Below are 21,235 nucleotides of genomic sequence, written 5' to 3'. Positions count from 1 at the left end.
ATTTCAAGTAAGCCCAGCTGGTCGGCTGCTGAGTACTTCTGAAATGCTGTCCAGAGGTGCCACCCTACAAACTGAGTGTGCCTAAAATCAGGACCTGAGCTCTCCCCAGGAGTCCTATTTACAGGGCTGGCAGTTAGAAACAAATCCTGAGAATGTTTGACCAAGAGTCACTGAGACACATTCAACATGGGGCTACTTTTATAACATCACCTTTCAGAGGAGACACTCTGGATTTGTGCTCTTGTTTGCAATTCCTCCTCTATTGTATGAAGTCTTCAGTCCTCTCACCAGACTTTTATATATTTGATTTATAGGGAATCCTAGTCAGGAGGGCTGCAGGGTTTTTTTATAGCTCCAGTAATTCCTCTAGTGCCCATCTTCAAACTTTTTTCTGCCTTCACCTCCTGAAAGTTGTATTCTGATTACTCCCAGGTGGAAATACTTGGCCCCCTATCACCTGACAGGGGCTAGAGCAAACAGCCCTTCCACTCTGCTGTATTCATGCTGGCTGTGAGTAACCTATTGCTTAGTCTGGATGGCTCCATCAGCTCAGGATCTGTGTGCTGACAGCTGATTGGGGCGCGGTGGACTGAGCTAGTTAAAACTGCACCATCCAGCACAGTTGTGGGGCTTTGTTTCTGGTGGGTACAAGAAGAGGTGCTTCTAAAGGTGATGTTGCATGTGGAGTGGGGAAAAAGAGAAGGAACTGATATGATCTGAGGTTAGACTAACAAGTGTGTCAATGGCTTAGTTACTGATGAGATGAGATGAGATTAGCACTTGGGCTCAGCATTGAGAGCCATATGCAGATGTGGGCTGGTAAGTGGCAAGAGAAAAAGGCTGTTGAATGTGCCTTGGGGAGCAGGATGCAAATGCAAAATGTCTCCGGCTATGTCTAGACTGGCAAGTTTTTCCGCAAAAGCACCTGCTTTTGCGGAAAAACTTGCCAGCTATCTACACTGGCCGCTTGAATTTCCGCAAGAACACTGATGATCTCATGTAAGAAATCAGTGCTTCTTGCGGAAATACTATGCTGCTCCTGTTCGGGCAAAAGTCCTTTTGCACAAAAGAGCCAGTGTAGACAGCTCAGATTTGTTTTGGGCAAAAAAGCCCCGATCACAAAAATGGTGATCAGGGCTTTTTTGCGCAGAAGCGCGTCTAGATTGGCACAGATGCTTTTCCACAAAAAGTGCTTTTGTGGAAAAGCGTCCTTGCCAATCTAGACACTCTTTTCCGCAAATGCTTTTAACAGAAAACTTTTCTGTTAAAAGCATTTGCGGAAAATCATGCCAGTCTAGATGCAGCCCCTCTGTCTGCATGAGCCTTTGAACCCAGGGAGCATGCAGGGCTGGACAGCCTAGCTTGCTTCTAATCACCCCAGGGCTGCAAGCTAGGGGTAGGGCAACACCAGCTCTGTACAAGTGCCCTAGGGGACAGGAGTTTGGAATGGGTCCCATATGAAGAGAGATTAAAAAGACTTTTCATCTTAGAAAAGAGGAGATTGAGGAGGGATATTAGAGAGGTCTATAAAATTATGACTGGTATGGAAAAAGTGAATAAGGAAAAGTTACTTACTTGTTCCCATAATATAAGAACCAGAGGTCACCAAATGAAATTCACAGGTAGCCGGTTTAAAACAAACAAAAGGAAGTATTTCTTCACACAGCACACAATCAACCTTTGGAACTCCATGCCAGAAGATGCTGCGAAGACCAGGACTTTAACAGGGTTCAAAAAACAACTAGATAAATTCATGGCTGTTAGCCAGGATGGATAGGAATGGTGTGCTTAGTCTTTGTTTATCTGGAAATGGATGATGGGGGGAAGGATCATGTGATGATTATCTGTTGTGTTCACTCACTCTGAGGCATCTGGCATTGGCCAGTGTCAGTAGACAGGAGACTGGGCTAGATGGACCTTTGGTTTGACCCAGTATAGCCATTCTTATGAGTTCCTTCCTCTTAGGTCCAGGCACCAGCTGTTGGAATCTAGGTCTAAAGTGGCAGGTTAATTTCTGGAAGGAAAAAATGAGGCATTTTAAAAAAAGGGATTATTCACACACCAGGCCTCCTGTGCCCTGCCAAAGGGGCCCAGCCTGCTCAATGTTCCTCCTCTATCCTAAAGCCAGAGACAGCACCTGTGACTGGGTAGCTGTGTGCACAGGTTGGGTGCAGTAGCTAGATGAGTAACCACCTGTTCTGCACAGGAGCTTAGCTGAGCTTGCTCACAGATTAAGCTATGTGCATTCTGGGAGTGAGTGGAGGATGGGTTATCAAACCTGGTTCTCAGCACCTGCCTTTCTCTTTGGCGATCCACTGAGGCCTGCCTTTTGTGCCCCTTTGGTGGGAAGGGAGGGAATAAGTCGCTAGGCTCAGCATATGGTTTAAAACAGGTTGAAAGGATTTCAAAGCAATATCTAGGGCTAGATCCCCTGCTAGCATTCCCTGGCAGAGATTTGTTGACCTCTGTGGAGTTGTACACCTGTTTACACTAGCTGGAGTTTGGCTCGGAGATTCAGAACCTCCAGATGGGTGCAATTGTGCTGTGTTCCACTGCCGTTGTCTCTGGCTCACTTCTGTCTTAGCCAGCAATGAACAAACTGGGCACTCTAGCATACGCTGGCCTGTTAGTTTTAGTGCACGTGAAACGGGGTAATAGATATGGGATTGTAGGTTTGGAGGATGGAGAACCAGGGTGCTGGGCATGGGGAAGAGACATGAGATGCATTTTCCTTAAGGAGCGAACAATTGAGCATTGTAACTAGGAGTCCAGTGGTAGAATCTCAATAGATTTCATTGGCAGACTCAAAATTCCCTTCATTGGGAAAAGAGAAGAAAATCCAATATGTAAGGTTTGTACCTGTTATGACTGTCCACAGAGATTAATGTTATTCCCAACACCATGTGAAGGTCTCTATGTAAAGTTCTGAGCCCAGCATGAAGATAGAGGAAACAGGGAAAAACCATGGAAAACTTACAGTGCAGCCAGGAGAAGGAAAGTTTGTGAACAATGCGGTGACTTACCAAGGACGGTCAGCTGGGTTCCTCCACCGAAGACCTCCCACTGTCACACGCAGATGTACAAAAACCTGTCCCGGATGATGACAGGGAGAGGTCGTCACCATTGCCCGTGTGTGTGGGGGCGGGGAGAAAGGAGACACAGGAAAACTTCCACTGAGTGTCCATGTCACTGCAGGCTTCTCCTTTGTGGAGAAACTCATGAAGTCAGATGAGTGAAGATCCGCTGGGAAGTGAAGCAATGAAACTTTCCCTGGGAGAACTCACTGTAAGGCCAAATCTTGGTCCCTGCATGAAGCCGATGTAAGAGAGATGATGACAGTCTTGTCAGGAAGGCACTGGTGTGGGAGTCAGGAGACCAGGGATCAATTCCTGGTTCTGCCACAGACTTTCTTTGTGTGCTTGGGCAAATCACATCATCTCTGTGCCTGTATTCCCCAACTGTAAAATGGGGACAACACTTTTCTGCCTCACAGGGTGGTGTAGGAATATACTGTCGTTAGTATCCCAGAGTTACTGAGGCACTACAGTATACAGGGCAGAAACATCCCTGTGTAGAAACAAAGGAGCTCTGTGCTGTGCTACCCACTGGGTTCCACCACTACATTGCTCTGCCAACCCCTGCAGAGGCTGTTGCCCTGAATACTGGTGCCCTGGGTGCTGCAGGGCAGGTGCACAACTGGATTGCATGTTGGTCCTTCCGCTGCCATATGGCTATAGCAGGCCAATACTGGGACAAAGCATTATTGGTGTTATCGTATAGTCTTCAGCAGAATTGCATCAAGGTAAGAAAGAGACACGTTAGCTGTCTGAATTGCCTGAAGTCAGTCGTGTATGTTATTGATACATTAACTGTGCTTAGCATGTGAACATAACCCTGACACCTCTGACCACCAGCATCTTTCCAGATGTAATTAATATACAACATGCCCTTGTGACCTCCCCCATAAGTGCCAGTAACCCATCAGACATGGCAGGGACTGCACAGGTGTGGACCAGACATTATTCAAACCATGTGCCATCCACATTTCCTCTCTGAATCACACAGCCTCTCTGCACCCACCCATGAGGAGCTAAGGTGTCCCGTCCTTTCTTGTCCTAACTTACCCACTCAGAAACCTCGGACAGTCCTTGGGGGTAGGGGTCACTGTGAGTTACTGGGTACGGCCCTTCTGCAAGAAAAGCTGCATCATCATGTCCTCTGTTCTCTCTCAGCTGAACCTTGCAGGCGGGTGGGTGTGGGAGTGGGAAATTGCCCACCAGACACGTCTGAGCAATGGCTGAAGTTCCATGTGCCATGAAACCAGCCACCACCCTGCTCTGTCTGACCCCAGCAGTAGAGTTGCCAGTTTTGGCTGGCCATGTTCCTGGAGGTTTCAGCACATCACACAATCTTTAATTAAAGATTGATCATTAATTCCTGGCGACTGCAGGACAATCCTGGTGGGTTGGACAGCAGTGGATCAGATGCAGATGTTATTGTCAGTCTCTCTAGAATGAGTGAAGATGCTCAGAATCTTTTGCTGCTTCTCTGCGTCATCTCCATCATGCACTGGCGTGTGCTGGGAAATTCTCCCAGATACTGTTGGTACCAAAGCAGAGGTGTCTGCTCAGCCACTGTCCCGGGTGCAGCCAGGCCAGCACGTTCCTCACGGGAGCCCCCACTTGCCTTCAGAATTCCCATTGTGCCAGCAACCACGGCCACTGGCTGCGCGCTGAGCAGCTGGTGCAGCAGGGAATCCCTGCGCTGTCTCCCTGAGCAGAGCTGAGGTGAGACTCCCACCGTGGCTGGGCTGGTCCCTGCCCCTGCCCGTAGGGGAGCTGCGCTGGGGCCTGCTGCCCAGCAGCGTGTGGCGTGTGAGGCCCTCTCAGCACAGGCTGGGCCAGTGAACGTCTAGGCTGTGAGCTGTGTCCATGCTCAGCTGGCTTCTTATGAATGAAGCCGGGGCCTGGACCCTCCCTCTGACTGGTGAGCAAATGGCACCAGCTTAATGTCCTCGTCGGTGGGCTGCCTCTGCCCCAATAGTCATGGGCTGTGTGTGAGGCTTGATGCGGCTCTTGCTGGAGTTGGTGGGAAAACACCTGTGACTGCAGTGGTTCTGGCTCGGACCCTACAAGAATCTCCTGAGCAGTGGAGGGCAGGTCTGAGCCATAGCAAAAGGGCCTAAATGCCAGTGTAGATAAACATTTTGGTTCTGAGTGTCCTAGGTATTTAATCACCAAAATATACAAGCAGGGGCATAGCGGCACCCCAATGTCAAACTCTCATTCATTTCAATGTCTTTTATAATTAACTCTTAGTAGACTAATTCTTATTGACTTTCAGTTGAGAATGGATTTTTTTGGTGGATTTTTAGTGGAGTTATTCACTTTGACAAAGACCCCAAATTCTTAATGTAGGTTTTCGGTGCATTCGTCTATCTACTTCAGTTCTCATTTTCAAGGGAAGAGAACCGATAGTCCTTGAAGAAAGGAAGTTAATCTCTTTCTACACCTCTTCCTTAATGAAGTACTATTTAAAATCTGAGTACAGCAATGGGTTCTAGTGGCAACTGACTCTCTGAGATCTTAAGAGTTGTAGCTCTTTGCCCTTTTGGGTTCTGCATAGTGTTGGTGCTCCACAAACCATAATTTAGGATTCTTATCTCCCATTTGGTGAGTGGTGCACGAGCTGGGAGGGAAGGATAGTGGGTGTTAAAGTACTTTACGAGGAAGTTTTAAAAATACCCTCATTGTATATAACTCATCCATATTGCAGCCTCTCTCTGCTCTGCTTTCCCCTTATTTCCTTCTATAGGAGGTTGCAGTGCAGGACGGGCCAAATAATCATCCATCCGTGTTACTCATTTGGTGAGTGGCAGCAGCACAGTGGAATCTGACAAATACATGGTATATGTGACACAAATGTGGCATTTTACCTTCTTACCCTGATTCTCCTACAAGAATTCGGACATGTCTACACTACCCCGCTAGTTCGAACTAGCGGGGTAATGTATGCATACCGAACGTGCTAATGAAGCCCGGGATTTGAATTTCCCAGGCTTCATTAGCATAAAGCCGGCTCTGCCATTTTTAAAAGCCGGCTAGTGCGAACCCCGTGCCGCGCGGCTACACGCGGCACGGGGTTCGCACTAGCCGGCTTTTAAAAATGGCAGAGCCGGCTTTATGCTAATGAAGCCTGGGAAATTCAAATCCCGGGCTTCATTAGCACGTTCGGTATGCATACATTACCCCGCTAGTTCGAACTAGCGGGGTAGTGTAGACATACCCTCAGTGTTGAAGGTCCAGCTTTGGCTGTCCAAATCAAAGCCCTCCCTGATGCATATTCCAAGTAGGAATAAGAGATCCTCCAGAATAGGGCTTTATTCCAGAGGATCGCGCCAGTCTGGACGCTTTTATCCGGCTTTTCCCCAAGCCGGAAAAAAAAGCGGCGGCCATGTTTATTTAAATCCCGCGGGGGATATTTAAATCCCCCGCGGATTTCCCAATTCCAAAGTTCTAAATTAGCATGGCTATTCCGAAGAAGGGGCCAGTGTAGACACAGCCATAGGGTTTACTGGGACACAGTCTGTCTGCTCTGGCCTGTCAGGCCCCAGACTGTGCAGAGCCCAAGAACTCACGGGGCCAACGTGGTCCCAAAGAATGTACCTCATCAGTAACATACTGATTCCATTTGAAAAGCATCTTTCATTTGAAGACTCACAAAGAACTTTGCACGTTTACTCTGACAGTCAAAGTGGACACAAGGGTCACTACTTCCCCTCTGGCAGTAACGCAGCAGCTGTCATGCGATGGCCAGAGCACTAGCTAACTCAGGCAAATTTCCAAGAACTGCTGGCAGGGGAAGATAAGAGGGTAAACAGCAGCCACCTAATCAGGTGTTTTCAGGATATTAAAGGCCACTCTTTACAAGAGGGGTTTGGGTCAGTACTGATCAGATGAGGCCAGGAGCTCTGGCTACAGCCCATCCCAGGTAACAGCTGTTGGCACTCCAGCACCCTCCCTGCATTTGGACACTGATTCCCCTGAGTGCTGAGCGGTTCAGTAAATAGCTCCAGTGATTCCAGTGCGTCTCCCTGCAGAATGACTAATGATCAGTGGGATGGAGGGGCTGGAATCTGCTCCATGCGAGACCGGAGGGTGACTGAACATCACCTCACAGAGCACAGAGCTCTCGGCAGCGCTGGTGACCCCTGTGAACTTGGTCCCAGCCCAGCCCTGCGGTGCTGTTGGGAGCTGCTAGGATCCCAGTCCAAGCTGGGCTGGCTGCAGGCCCCGGGGGTTTGCATCCCGCTCTCATGCAGCCCACTCTCACCCAGTGATCCCCTGACACAGCGTGCGCTGTGCACATATTTGTGTCGAAGCAGTTGTCCCCCCCCAGGTGGATGGTGAGAGCCAGAGGATCCCGTGTTAGGGAAGAACAGGCCCAGCCTGGGAAATGGCTCCCCCGTAACATCTCTCCCCCTCTCCTGATCTCCATGCTGTTGCAAATTTCTTGGTGTCACTTCTCATCAGCCTGTGTGAGACACCACAAGTGAGACCCTCACTGGACAGAAATCCATGTTGGCTGCGGGAAGGGGAGTTTGTCTGGCTGGCTGACAAGGTGACTCTTGCAGGGAACACACCAGGTGTAAAAGGGACACAAGAAGTGAAGCTCCCCACACACAGCGATAGTCGAATGTTTTGGTTTTATTAATGACATAACAAGGCTGCATGGGAGACTAAAGCAGGGGGGACTGGCCAGGGATTGCCGGGGGAGGGAGAAGAGGGGAACAAAGACAGGTGTCATGTGGATCAATAGAATCCCCCACCCCAGAAGAGGAAGGAGACTTGCTGGAAATCAGCATCATGGCCACGCTAGGAGATCCCGTCTCCTCTGGGAGCCCCCGACGGGCTGACGTGGGCACCGGCTGTGCCCCCTGGGGTCAGAGGGTTACGAACACTCCGATCGCTTCAGAGACCTCTCCAGGGTCTTCCCATCGTGTGTCACCTGACAGGTGTAGGTGTCATGGGCCTTCCACTTGGATGCATCCAGAGACAGGTAACTGCTGGCCATGTACTTGTTGTCGCTCTGCTTGGACGGCCTGGTGGTCTCCACTCCTGTGGAGATCTGCTGGCCATCAGCTTTCCAGGTCACTTGGACGGAGCCGGGGTAGAAGCTGCCCAGCAGACACACCAGGGTGGCTTTGTTCTTGGTTTGCAGCTCCTCCGAGGATGGAGGGAAGAGGTTCACGGTAGGAGATGCCTTTGGCTGCCCTGAAAGACAATGAGATCCCCTGTTAGAATGGACAAATCCAGAGCCTGCTCGTTCCGAATATCAGAAATTCCTGTTCCTGCCAGTGTAACAGATCCCATCTCTCACAAGCCCTGGGATCAGGGGAATTGTCTGAGACGGGAGATCTCCTCAGGGTGAAGGCAGAGTCCTGGGACTCAGGATGAGACAGATTTATTCCTGTCTCTGTCACAGTCTCCTTTTGGGACCCTGGCTGAGTGAGTAGCTGTCTCTGTGCCTGTGAAAGGGGATAATATCACGCTACTCTTCCTTTCTGACCCTTTTGTCAGTGACGGCTGGATCCTCTGTTCTTTGACACCCCTACGTACCACTGACATAAATGACAGTTTGGTGCCTGTAAGGGGGGCAGTGCTTGAGCTAGTCTTCGGGGTCATTTCTTAGAGTCCAATTTTGTCTTTAGGCTTGGCTACAGTAGACAGTGATTTGAGGTCTGAGTGCTCTCCCATTGAACCCGGTACTTCATGAGCATAGAAGAGTAGCTGGAGTCAGTGGGAGAGCGGGCCCTGTCGGCCTTCTGGGGTGGAAGACACCACTGTAAGTACACTGAGTTCATCTACACTTTTGGTGTGTTGTGTAGCCCTGGCCTTAGTGTGCAATGTGTGTGGTAGGGCAGTGGCAGCTACTGCAGAGAACACAGAGTTATTTGGGGAAAGCCACACTTTTTTAAGGAAAATTCCAATATAATGAAATGACAAAGAGAGGAAAAGGACTCAAGGATGGGAAAGGGGTCTAGACACTTGGTAACATTATGTGGAATGAGTTTAAAATAGTTTAGGATATTCAGAGAGAGAGAGAGAGAGAGAGAGAGCTCTTGCAATAAAGTCCATGGCATTGCATGGTATGCATAAAGTTTCAAGATATGAAACCGTGCGAAGCAAGTCAATCAATCCGTAGAGGAGCTATCATTGTCTATCATGTGCTGTAAGTCTTTCTGCTAAGGGTGGATCTTCTGCATAACACCTGGCTGGGAAACAGCCTTTGGTTACACGGTGGTACCAGCTGGACACTGCTGTTGCTGAAATGTTCTGGGACCTACAGGCTGGAGCCAGTCTGTGTCAGAGATTTGCTGGAGCAGTGTCCAAGAGAAGAGGAAAAGGGACATGGCCAGATTTCACCGTGAGCTCTGAGCTGATTCCTGAGCCTGGTGTTTGTCTCTGTTACTGCTCGGAGATGGGGGAGAAGAAAGGACCCACTGGGTTAGGAATGGGCACATCGGAGGTTTTCAAATGCCTCAAACTTTGAAGCTCTAGATCCCTGGGCCCAATGTTAGAAACTCTTCCTCGCTGCAGGTCACACTTCCCTCCCCAAGGGGTTGGTCCCGCGATTTGCAGGGCAAGGTGCCACTCGCACGAGTAGGGTCTGTGCAGCCTGGGCTGTGGTTAGTTTACACTTTCCATAGGCCACAGGGAGAAACAATGTTGGGTGAGCTGGCAGAGTCAGCCTTGAATTGCTGAGTGCTGGCTAGCCCAGATCTGCCTGCTCCCCAAGCTTTCACTGTAACTGAAGGTTGCTGGTCCAGCCAGCATCCTCTACATTGAGCGCTGAGTCTGCCAGCCCTGGTACGCAGCTTCTAGGAAGCCGTCCAGCCTTTCCAGATTGGCAGCAACCTCCTGAATGTGCTCCAGGCAGGTAGTGTAGCCTCTTTGAAGCCTTGCCCTCCTGTCGCAGGCTGTCTGTGTCCCACCCCATATCTCTGCACACTCCATATTTCCATGCTGTGGGTGTCCCTTAGTTTGGTCAGAAAATCAGAGAGGGGAGTGGATTTCAATACTGAAATTCACAATCACTTACAGCTGAACTTGCTCTGAATGGATATTGCAGACCAGGGAGGATCAACATTTCCTATCAGATCTCTTGTCAGTAAAAAAATTGTTTTTTTAATAAAAATGGAAGTTTAGGCAGAAAGTGTCTGCTGATCCGGAAAAAATTATTTTATTGTTGTAAAAGTAAAAAACTGAAAATCAAATATGTTTACCTAAGATCTTATTTCTCTTGTCTCTGCCAGTTTTTCAGTAATTTCTTTGGTTAAAATGTTTTAGTTTCAGGATTTGCATTATTATATGAAAATATATTAAAGATGGTTTCCAGAAAATTTAATCTTTTTTAAAATTAGCACTCAGTAATTTGAATTTTTTAAGCTATCAGACAAATCAGATTGTAGATTGCAACAAAGAAATTATTTCTGGTATCTTGTGACATTTTAAATTATTTAAGACCCATTTTAAGGAGTTTGAGATCGCATTACTGAAGACAATAATTATTGCTTTTTGTTTTCTTTGGCTGAGAATCTGGCTCTTGGTTTCTTTCACATATGGGTCAAAACCCAGAACTTATAATAAAGTTCTAATCCCTAAAACCAAAGCAACCAGAAAACAAAGACAGGAAAACCAACGGGGCCCACGGAAATATTTCCCTGAAGAGGTGAAAAGTGGTTATGTAGAAATATGGCCCTTACAGCACATTCTAGGTAGGTTTAATTGGAAAATTGAAACACCTGTCCATATGGAAAATAGAAAACTATATGCCCTGGGAATGTGTAGCCTGTTCTGAGTATCCCTGAGCTAAACATTGTTCTTAACACTGTGTGAAGGTGCGTGCATGAAAAGAGAGGGAGACCAGAGTTAGGCACCAAGAGAGAAAAGGAGACAAAAATCATGGAACTATTACTGTAAGACTAGGCAAGGAAAGGTGTTGAATAACTGAGTGACTTACCGAGGACGGTCAGCTGGGTTCCTCCTCCAAAGACAATCCACAGTGACACATGGCTGTACAAAAACCTGTCATGTTCAAAGCACATGTCTGTAGCACGCCCCTGTGTGAGGGCTGGTGCCTCTAGGACCATAATCAGTGTGAGGTCCTCCACAGACCATGTTGGGAACACAGATGTAGAAAAGCTTCTGCTGGCTTTCCATGAAAGAAGGTTCATCCTGGAGAAGGTTACAGTAGAATAAATTGCTTCACCTCCCAAAGTATCTTCAGTTAATGTGTTTCTTGGGAGAGCTGACGTGTCAGGGAGCAGAAGATGTTCTCGTTCTGACTGTAAAGGTATGGGAGTCAGGAAACAAGGGTGCAAGTCCAGGCTCTGCCAGAGACTAACTTTGTGCCCTTGACGAAGTCACATCATCCCTCTATCTCTGTTCTCCATCTGTAAAATGGAGACAATAGTTCTCTCTCCGCAGGGATGCTGGAAGGATAAATTGCTCTATAGCTGTGAGAGGCTCGGGAATGGCGGTGCTAGGGGCCATAAACTTACCAAGATAGAAGACAATGGTCTATGCGCTAGTCAGCTGCTATTACACTGGGTTCCAGTGCCCCTGTGTTTCCCCAGCACAAACAAAAACAGGTAACTCCAGCCAGTCTCTGCTGTTGTGGGCGAAGCCCATTGAGCCCCGACTCGCCTGGTGCAGGTGGCAGAAGGAATGTGGAGAATCAATTGAGCTGGGGCTGCTAAGCTGTTGGTCCTTCCATTGCCCATTGTCCTCACAGATCCCTTAGCTAGGGGGGCTGACAGAATAGTTTGGGATGCTGAGAGCGAACATGCTGAGCCATGGGCGACCCAGGGGCAATTCCAGTGGCTTCTGGGAATTACACCGGAAGAGAATTAGGCCCGATTGTATCCAATAACAGGTGTCACGCTGGCGCTAACGATGTGTGTGAAGTTTATGCCCACATGGCGGGCCGGGAGAACACTGGCATCTCTAAGAGCAGAGTCAGTGTGAAAACTGTCCTAGTGCCACGCCAACAAGTGTCAGCAAAGACACCGCTCTGCCACGCTGGGCCCTGCACGGGAGGGGATAGGAAACTGGCACCATGTGCTGTGCTCATGTCTCAGGCAGGCAAAGGAGCCTTCCCTGCACCTGTCCGTGAGAAACAACATCGTCTCTTGACGCCTGGTCCTACCTTACGGGATCAGGTCCCCAGACAGTCCGTGGGGGAGGGGTTGCTCTGCTCCTGAAGAAGCTGCATCGTCGTGTCCTGTCTTCACTCTCGGCTGGTGAAATCCCCGCACAGCCCGAGAAGCCGTGAAATGGTGCTCCTGGTCCATGTGCCGTGAAGCCAATCCCCACCGTCCGCGGCTGGGACCCCAGCTGGGCGTGGGACTCAGGTGCCCCTGGCAGTCCCTCTGGGAGCCACGGTCCCGCATCTGGCCTGTGTTGGAACCTGCTCCTGTTAGTAGCAATAAAAGGCGACACTGGTATTGATGTCCCGGGTGTAGCCAGGCCGGCACGTTACTCACGGGAGCCCCCACTTGCCTTCAGAATTCCCATTGTGCCAGCAGCCACGGCCACTGGCTGCGCGCTGAGCAGCGGGTGCAGCAGGGAATCCCTGCGCTGCCTCCCTGAGCAGAGCTGACGTGAGACTCCCACCGTGGCTGGGCTGGTCCCTGCCCCTGCCCGTAGGGGAGCAGCGCTGGGGCCTGCTGCCCAGCAGCGTGTGGCGTGTGAGGCCCTCTCAGCACAGGCCGGGCCAGTGAACGTCTAGGCTGTGAGCTGTGTCCATGCTCAGCTGGCTTCTTATGAATGAAGCCAGGGCCCTGGACCCTCCCTCTGACTGTAAATACCAACCCCCCTTAGTGCCGGGGGTGTCTCCGCAAAGGCCGGCCTGGGGCGCGAATGGCACCAGCTTAATGTCCTCGTCGGTGGGCTGCCTCTGCCCCAATAGTCATGGGCTGTGTGTGAGGCTTGATGCGGCTCTTGCTGGAGCTGGTGGGGAAGTGCCTGTGACTGCAGTGGTTCTGGCTCGGACCCTGCGCTAATCCCCTGGGCAGTGGGAGGCCACGTCCCGTTCTCAGAAGTGACGTTAGCACTTGTGGCCAGAGTGTTTTCAAGCATCTGACGGTAGAGGTGGGGGCCTGGTGGGATTTTCAGAAGCCCCCAACTGCCAAACCCCCATTCATTCTGGTGCCTTTTACATTTAGACCCTCAGCATTAATTCCTATTGACTGTGAGTTGAGCGTAGACTTTTAGTGGTGTTAGTCACTTTGGAAACTCCCTCTGCGCTGCACGTAGGTTTTCAGACCATCTGACACCCTGCAGGTCGATTTGTAAGGCCTCAGGGCCAACCAATGCACATGAAGGAAGGAAAGTCAATTTCTTCCCAGAGCCTTTTTGTCAATAAGGGAGTGTGAAGAACTAGCACCCTGGTTTGTTGCAGCCAACACTGAATGGTCCCTGCTCACTCCCTCTGATCCCTTCACTCTCATACTTGCTTAGTAAGCTCCTGTAAGCTTCTCTTAGTCTGTGTCCCCTCTGTGTTCGGCACTTTCCATGCTCTGCAAATCATAGTCTGGATACATTAACTCTCCCCGCTACAGTCATGTGTGTGTTGGGATGTGGGGGTGGGGTACAGGGTGACAGGTGGTATGAGGATGTTTAAAAAATTCATATTGAGAAACCTTCCACCTTTAATGCTCATCCTCAGTCGCTCACTGCTCATCTTCCCTTCATTTGGTTTTGTAGAAAATGGGAGTGCATGGCTGGCCGTCTAGACATCCGTCCATGTCTCTCCTATAGTATATATGGCCTATGTGATGTAACTGTATCCCTTTATCTCTTTGGCCTGTTGGCTGTAGGAGAGCCCATGTTCAAAGGTCTCTTTTGGCTGGCCCATCACTCCTCAGGGATCTATGATAAACACTCTTCATATTGCAACTTCCCAGCCTTATGCACTCTGCATGCTGCTGTGTGGAAAAGATGATAGACCCCTGAAGGTACCAAGTGTTTCATGAAACCGATTTCCCAGCACAACTGAGGGTGTTCAATGGGGCACGGACTGACTGCTCTGGCCTGCTAAGATGCAGTCTGTGCAGGATACCTGAACTAACATGGGTCCGAGTGATCCCAGAGGATCCAGAATGCCAGTAACATTCTCATTTAATGCGAAAAGTAACTTGAATGTGAAGGCTCCCAAAGCATTTTACACACTTATGTGGCTGGTCAAACTGGACCTAAGGGTCCCTGCCTTCCTCTCTGGCTGTAACAAAGCAGATGTCACATGATGGCAAGCAGCACAAGTTAAGTCATTATATTTCTATGAATCTGGTGGCAGGGAAGGATGAGTGCACAAGGAGTAGAGATGAATGTGTCTAATCGAATATTCAACTACCCAATGAGACTAGGCTTATCACCTAGTCAGGTGAATACTTGACTACTCACTCTCCCTCTTGCTGCCTCTGTATCATGCCGGCTCCAGGAGCTACCCCTGCTGTGGCTTTGCATTTTAAATGTAATAAGAGCCACCGGGCTCTTGCTACATTTAAAATGAAGAGCTGCAGCGGTCCCTGAGCTGGTGCCAGCTGGGACTGCTCAGTCCTGGCTCCCACTGACTCCAGAAGGTACCTCTGCTGCGGCTCTGCATTTTAAATGGAGGAAGAGACAGACTGTCTGCAGAGCTGCACAGGAAGTACCTATTGTGTATTCGATACAAATTGTATCATGTACACAATTAGCCAATTACCTGCTTTTTAACATCCTTAATAAGGAACTGCCAACTACATTGGTGTTTCCAGGATATTTATGGACACTCTTCCCAAGAGGGGTTTGGGTCTGTACTGACCAGAAGTGGCCAGGAGCTCTGGTTACAGCCTATTCCAACAGCCATTGGCACTACAGCTCCCTTCCTGCATGGGACTGATTCCCCTGGGTGCAGAGCGGTTCAGTAAATAGCCCCAGTGGCTCCAGTGCATCTCCCTGAAGAATGACTAATGCTTGGGGGGAAGTAGGGGCTGGAATCTGCCCCATGAGAGGCTGGAGGGTGACTGAACACTGCCTCACAGAGCACACTGCTCTAGGCAGGGCTGGTGACCCATGTGAGCATGGCCCTAGCCTAGCCCTGCGGTGCTGTTGGGAGCTGCCAGGGTGCCAGTCTAAGCAGGTCTGGCTGTAGGCCCCGTGGGTTTGCATCCCGCTCTCATGCAGCCCACTCTCACCCAGCGATCCCCTGGCACAGTGTACGCTGTGCAGAGATTTGTGCCACAGCAGCTGTCCCCCACAGGAGACTGGTGATAGCAAGAGTGACCTGTGTTAGGGGAGAATGGGCCCAGCCTGGGAAACAGCCCCCCCCCCCCAAGACATCTCTCCCTCTCCCCCGATCTTCATGCTATGACACGTCGCTTGGCGTCACTTCTCATCAGCCTGTGTGAGACACCACAAGTGAGACCCTCACTGGACAGAAATCCATGTTGGCTGCGGGAAGGGGAGTTTGTCTGGCTGGCTGACGAGCTGACTCTTGCAGGGAACACACCAGGTGTAAAAGGGACACAAGAAGTGAAGCTCCCCACACACAGCGATAGTCGAATGTTTTGGTTTTATTAATGACATAACAAGGCTGCATGGGAGACTAAAGCAGGGGGACTGGCCAGGGATTGCCGGGGGTGGAAGCAGAGGAGAACTGGGAAGAAAGACAGGTGTCGAGTGGATCAACATAATCCCACCCCCCAGAAGAGGAAGGAGACTTGCTGGAAATCAGCATCATGGCCACGCTAGGAGATCCCGTTTCCTCTGGGAGCCCCCGACAGGCTGACGTGGGCACCGGCTGCGCCCCCTGGGGTAAGAGGGTTACGAACACTCCGATCGCTTCAGGGACCTCTCCAGGGTCTTGCCATCGTGTGTCACCTGACAGGTGTAGGTATCATGGGACGTCCACTTGGATGCATCCAGAGACAGGTAACTGCTGGCCATGTACTTGTTGTCGCTCTGCTTGGACGGCCTGGTGGTCTCCACTCCCGTGGAGATCTGCTGGCCATCAGCTTTCCAGATCACTTGGGCGTCGCCGGGGTAGAAGCTGCCCAGCAGACACACCAGGGTGGCTTTGTTCTTGGTTTGCAGCTCCTCCGAGGATGGAGGGAAGAGGTGCACAGTAGGAGATGCCTTTGGCTGCCCTGCAAGACATTGAGATCCCCTGTTAGAATAGACAAACCAGAGCCTGCCTGTTCAAAATATCAGAAATTCCTGTTCCTGCCAGTGTAACAGATCCCATGTCTCACAAGCCCTGGGATCAGGAGATCTTCTCAGGGTGAAGGCCTGGGAATTAGGATCAGAAGTATCTAATCCTGTCTCGACCACAGCCTCTTTTTGGAACTCTGAGTTACTTATTTCTGTAGAAATGAAAGGGTTAGAGCATCATTGATCTCACTGCATATGGGCTGTTTTCAATATTTATGGTTTTTTTTTAATATAATATCTATGGAATTCTGAGACACATGGTGGAAGGTGCTGTAGAAATGTGAAGCATTGTCACTATGGTTTCCAAGGTCAGCTTATATAAATGCATTGTTTCTCAGAGAAAAGAAAATAGTTCTTCTAACCATCTAAAAACTTAGGCATTTTACCCATAAATCCTCAATATTAGTGCCATATTTTGATACCCTTCGGCTGTCTCTAAACTGGCAAATTTTTCCACAAAATCATCTGATTTTGCGGGAACATCTTGCCAGCTGTCTATACTGGCCGCTTGAATTTCTGCAAGAACACTGACTATCTCATGTAAGATCGTCAGTGTTCTAGCGGAAATACTATGCTGCTCCCATTCGGGCAAAAGCCCTCTTGTGCAAATGATTTGCGCAAGAGGGCCAGTGTAAACAGCACAGTATTGTTTTCCGCAAAAAAGCCCCGATGGCTAAAAAAGTGCTTTTGTGGAAAAGCATCCTGCCAATCTAGACGTGCTTTTCCGAAAATGCTTTAAATGGAAAACTTTTCCATTAAAAGCATTTTCGGAAAATCATGCCAGTTTAGACGTAGCCTTCCTGACACTGAGTAGCAGCTTTTGAAACGGTGCCATTAAGTGCAGCGGAAGCTATCACTTATTTAATCAATTAGGGATAGATTTCCGTGGTGAAAACACTGTCTTGTTTATCGAGAACACAATATCTATGATTGGCACAATTGGGTAATTTTGCAAGAAAGTGTTATTTATCGATTCAAATATATTTTGCTTTCCTCCCATTTAATAAGCTTGGTCTCCATTAACCAGTTTCAATTCATTAACTGCAGTGGAATGTTTGCCTGAATAAAGAGAAAGTAGAGGTTGCAGGGTCAGGTTCTATGTGTTTGCAAACCTTGAACATGCACCTCTCAGTGTTTTTGCTCTTCTCTTTTGCTAGTTTTCTTAGTCAATATAATCTTTGAGTGTTTCCTCATGCACAGGTCATGTATCCGTGACAGTAACTGATTGACAATGAGAGGTTGGAGGATCAGAGTTTAGTGCTAAAGAGAAATATTATTTTGTACTAAAGTTTGGTTCCCATCTGTATTCGCTGATTTTAGTGAGAGACAGTCACACAGGAAAACTGCAGTTCATTCTGCCTTGGAATACATTGTGGTTATTAATTTTGCGGTATTTCTTAGGGCTTAAGCTTAGAACTTAATTTGTCTATTCCGGGCTTTGGGCCTGCTTCATTAGAGGCAAAGAGGAATTTGGGGGAATCTCATTTTTCCTAAAGAAAAAATGCTATAACAAATCATTATAAAAAAGCAATTGGATCCAAAGGATGGGACAGGAGATCTACATGCTTAAATAATGTTTAAAAGTCCTGCAAAATGCTACACAGCTCTGAAAGACAGCAAGAGAAAGAGAGTTTGTTTTTGAACTATCCTATGGACTTCTATAGCAGGGATAAAGTCTCTAGTCTGCAACGTCAGTCAACAAATGCATCGTTAAACTACCATTGTCTTTCTGAATCTGTTGGTCTTTCTACTAAGGGTCAGACCCTCTAACACTTGTATGACAAACAACCTCCTATCACATCACAGGTGCCCGTTCCTGTTACTGAACGGTCTAGTTATCAAACAAGCTTGTTGCCAAAGTGACTGCAGTGGAAGCGGTCATGGTAGAGACTTATTCACGAGACCCATCGCTGCTGAAGGGCCCAGTGTAGTATGCATCTGATAACTTTGCTAAATTGAGGATCAAGTCTAGAGGAACTTGCAAATCACCACCACAATGTTTGATTTAATGTGCTATGGAGACAGAAAGACAACAAAGACACAATCTGCTTAGGAGGGGCACAAAAGTTGAGTAAATTTTAAAATTGTTGGTAACATTCATGCACCTGCCTTGTCTCTGGTGTGAAATTGGGATGCCTTTCCTCACACCAGGCTGCACCTTACTGCACAGGAGGTTGGTCCCATTTACAGTGATGGGACTGTTTGAAAAACAAGTTGCTACTCAGCACAAGCAAAGCTGCCGCAGTCTGCACCTTAGTTACTTAACACTGTGTATAGGTCAAAGCATCCAATAACGTTATTTGAGCCAATGCAGTCAGCCCTGACTTACTACCTTGGCTAAGATGGGTCCATCAGGTCCCCAAAGCTGCTGTGTAATTGAAGCCGGCTGGTCCAGCCAGCATCCTGATCACTGAATTGTGAATCTGGCAGACATACAGTCCATCTCCTACAAAGCCACTCAGCCTTTGCAGGCTGGCCAGCAACCTCGGTACCATGCTCCAGGCTTCAGGAGCAGAATTAGTGAAATGTCTGTAAAGCCCTCTCCTCTTGCCAGCTGCTCAATCCCACCCCATTTAGCTAACATGTTTCATATTTCAAAGTTTGGAGCGGGGCCTTGGTTACATTTCCAAATTGCAATCCCGTGGTAGCTACCTTCCTCTAAGATACAATGGGATGGCTCTTCTGTGTGAGACGTATTTTTTAAATTATATTAGTGTTTTATTTAGCTCTAAGGGTACGTTTACTCTGCACCCAGATCTTGAAATAAGGTCTGAAATTGGAACTACGCAAATTGCATAGCTTCTTTCAAGTTATATTCGAAATTGCCATTTTACAAATTTGGTGCTGTCTACACAGCACTGAATTTTGAAATAGAGCACTATTCCAAAATGTCCCTTAATCCCCAGGGAATGAGGTTTACAGGGACATCAGAATAGCGAGTCCATTATATTTGAAAAGAATGGGCTTGCTCGACAGACATGGAATAGCTATTTTGGGATACTCCTGGAATCCCAAAATAGCTCCGCAGTGCAAACATAGCCTAAATGAGCAACGCTACAAATAACGCTAGTTGAAAATTATGCATCAAAACTTCTTTTTATGGAAATTGGGTTTCAGCTAAACTAATTTAGCCTCTGTTTATTTAAAAACAGTGTTGCTGAAAATTCACAAAATGCCCAAGTGGAAATATTAAGACAAAAAGCTGTCAGTAACTGAATCATTTTGGATTTTCAGCTGAAAATGCTTGTTTGGGATTTTGATCCCATTGACATGAAACTGATATTTTTGTTTTGCTTTTGATAAAATTATTTTATAGAATAAAACCCCATTTTCTGACCAGCTCTCTTTACGGAACATTTCCTTCCAGCAGTCCCAGACAAATCAGATTTTAAAGAATCAGGGCCCAATTATTTTAATATAACATTAGATTTCATGAGTTTGGACACCTGTCTTAGGGGCCTGGGGTGAGTTTTGTTGGAGCTTTGTTGCAGACAATGGAGCAATAGGTGTCCGCAGGGGCTGAGAAACTGTCTCTGGATTTCTTTCACACACCAGTGTTAATGGGAAATAGTTCAAACCTTCCAAGAAAAAGGGGGAGAATATTTTCCTTAAGGAGCTAACACTAGAGCATTGTGCCTGGGGATCCAGTGGTAGAAACTCAATAGGTTTCATGGCCAAATTCAATATTCTCTTCCTTGGGAAAAGGAAAGAAAATCCAACATGGAAGGTGCACCCCTGTTATGACTGTCTACACAGAGACTAAATATTATTCCCAATGCAGTGCAAATGCCTATATCTAAAGAGTGGTGTCCCGAGCCAAGTATGAAGATCGAGAAAACAGGAAAGACATCATGGAAACGTACAGTGCAGTCAGGGGAAGGAAAGTTTGTGAATAATGCAGTGACTTACCAAGGACGGTCAGCTGGGTTCCTCCTCCGAAGACCCCCCACTGTGACACACAGCTGTACAAAAACCTGTCATGTTGAATGGCAGGAAGAGATTGTCACCACTGCCATGTGGAAAAAGAGGTGCATGGTAAGTCCCACTGGTTCTCCATGGGACTGCAGGCATCTCTTTCGTGGAGAAACGCGTTGTGCAATCGAAAGATTGAAGATCCACTGGGAGACGAAGCAATAGAGCATTCCCTGGGAGAACTCACTATAAGGCCAAATTTTGGTCTCTTGTATGTAGCCCACATAAGAGAGATGAAGATGGTCTTGGTGGGAAGGCACTGGAGTGGCAGTCAGGAGACCAGGGTTCAATTTCTGGCTCTGCTACAGACTGTAAAATGGGTGGCACAATTTCCCTACCTCCCAGGGTGATATAAGGAAAAAATTACATGAATTCATTGTGCATTGATACAGGTGGGAAATGTTCCTGGAGAGAAGCATAGGGCCTTTGTGCTCTTCTTCCTTGCTGGGTTCCACCACCACTCTGCTCCCTGTGTGTCTGTTTTGCTCTGGCTGGAGTTCTGCGGAGAATGGTTCTGGGTGTGGCAGGTGCCCAACTGGATTGCATGTTGGTACTTTTTGCCTTGTAACCATAACAGGGCAATACTGGGCCAAGGCGTTACTGGTGTCATTGTATTGACTTCAGCGGAATTGCGTCAGGGTAAGAGGTAAGCACCTGAGCTGTGAGTACTGACTGGAGTCCGTCGTGTACATTATCGATAAATAACCGTACTTAGCAAGTGTGTCTAACGTAGGGCTCTGGGAGCACCAGCATCCTTCTTGATGTAATAATATACAACATGCCCTTGTGACCCACCCCATAAGTGTCAGCGAAGGGTCAGATCACACATGTCTACTCTCCGAATCACGCAGCCTTTATGCACCAGCCCATGAGGAGCTATGGTTGTCCCCTCCCACATTGTCCTAACTTACCTGCTCAGGAGCCTTGGACAGTGCAATGGGCCAAGGGTTGCTCTGAGTAGCTGGGCATGGCCCTTCTGCCGGAAGCTGCGTCATCCCGTCCTCTGTCAT

At 48.3% G+C, this 21,235-nt stretch overlaps 1 pseudogene and 1 gene segment (V, D, J or C); both read right to left on the bottom strand.

The window, feature by feature from the left end:
- Positions 1-6,192: 6,192 nt before the first annotated feature.
- Positions 6,193-11,236, bottom strand: LOC102461539 (immunoglobulin lambda constant 6-like). The segment is given in 2 exon segments: positions 6,193-8,273; positions 11,023-11,236. Coding segments are annotated over 2 exon segments (537 nt in total).
- A 1,239-nt stretch (positions 11,237-12,475) lies between these two features.
- LOC142818422 (immunoglobulin lambda constant 6 pseudogene) lies at positions 12,476-21,235 on the bottom strand (annotated as a pseudogene). The gene is made up of 3 exons (XR_016348384.1): positions 21,137-21,235; positions 20,163-20,202; positions 12,476-16,189 (listed from the first exon to the last, which is right to left on the bottom strand). The product of XR_016348384.1 is annotated as an immunoglobulin lambda constant 6 pseudogene (transcript).

Source organism: Pelodiscus sinensis, chromosome Z (genome assembly GCF_052426305.1).
Source record: "Pelodiscus sinensis isolate ZL-2025 chromosome Z, ASM5242630v1, whole genome shotgun sequence".
NCBI lineage: Eukaryota > Metazoa > Chordata > Testudines > Trionychidae > Pelodiscus > Pelodiscus sinensis.
Note: the sequence above shows the minus strand (reverse complement) of the source record. Positions and strands in the feature narration are given on the sequence as shown.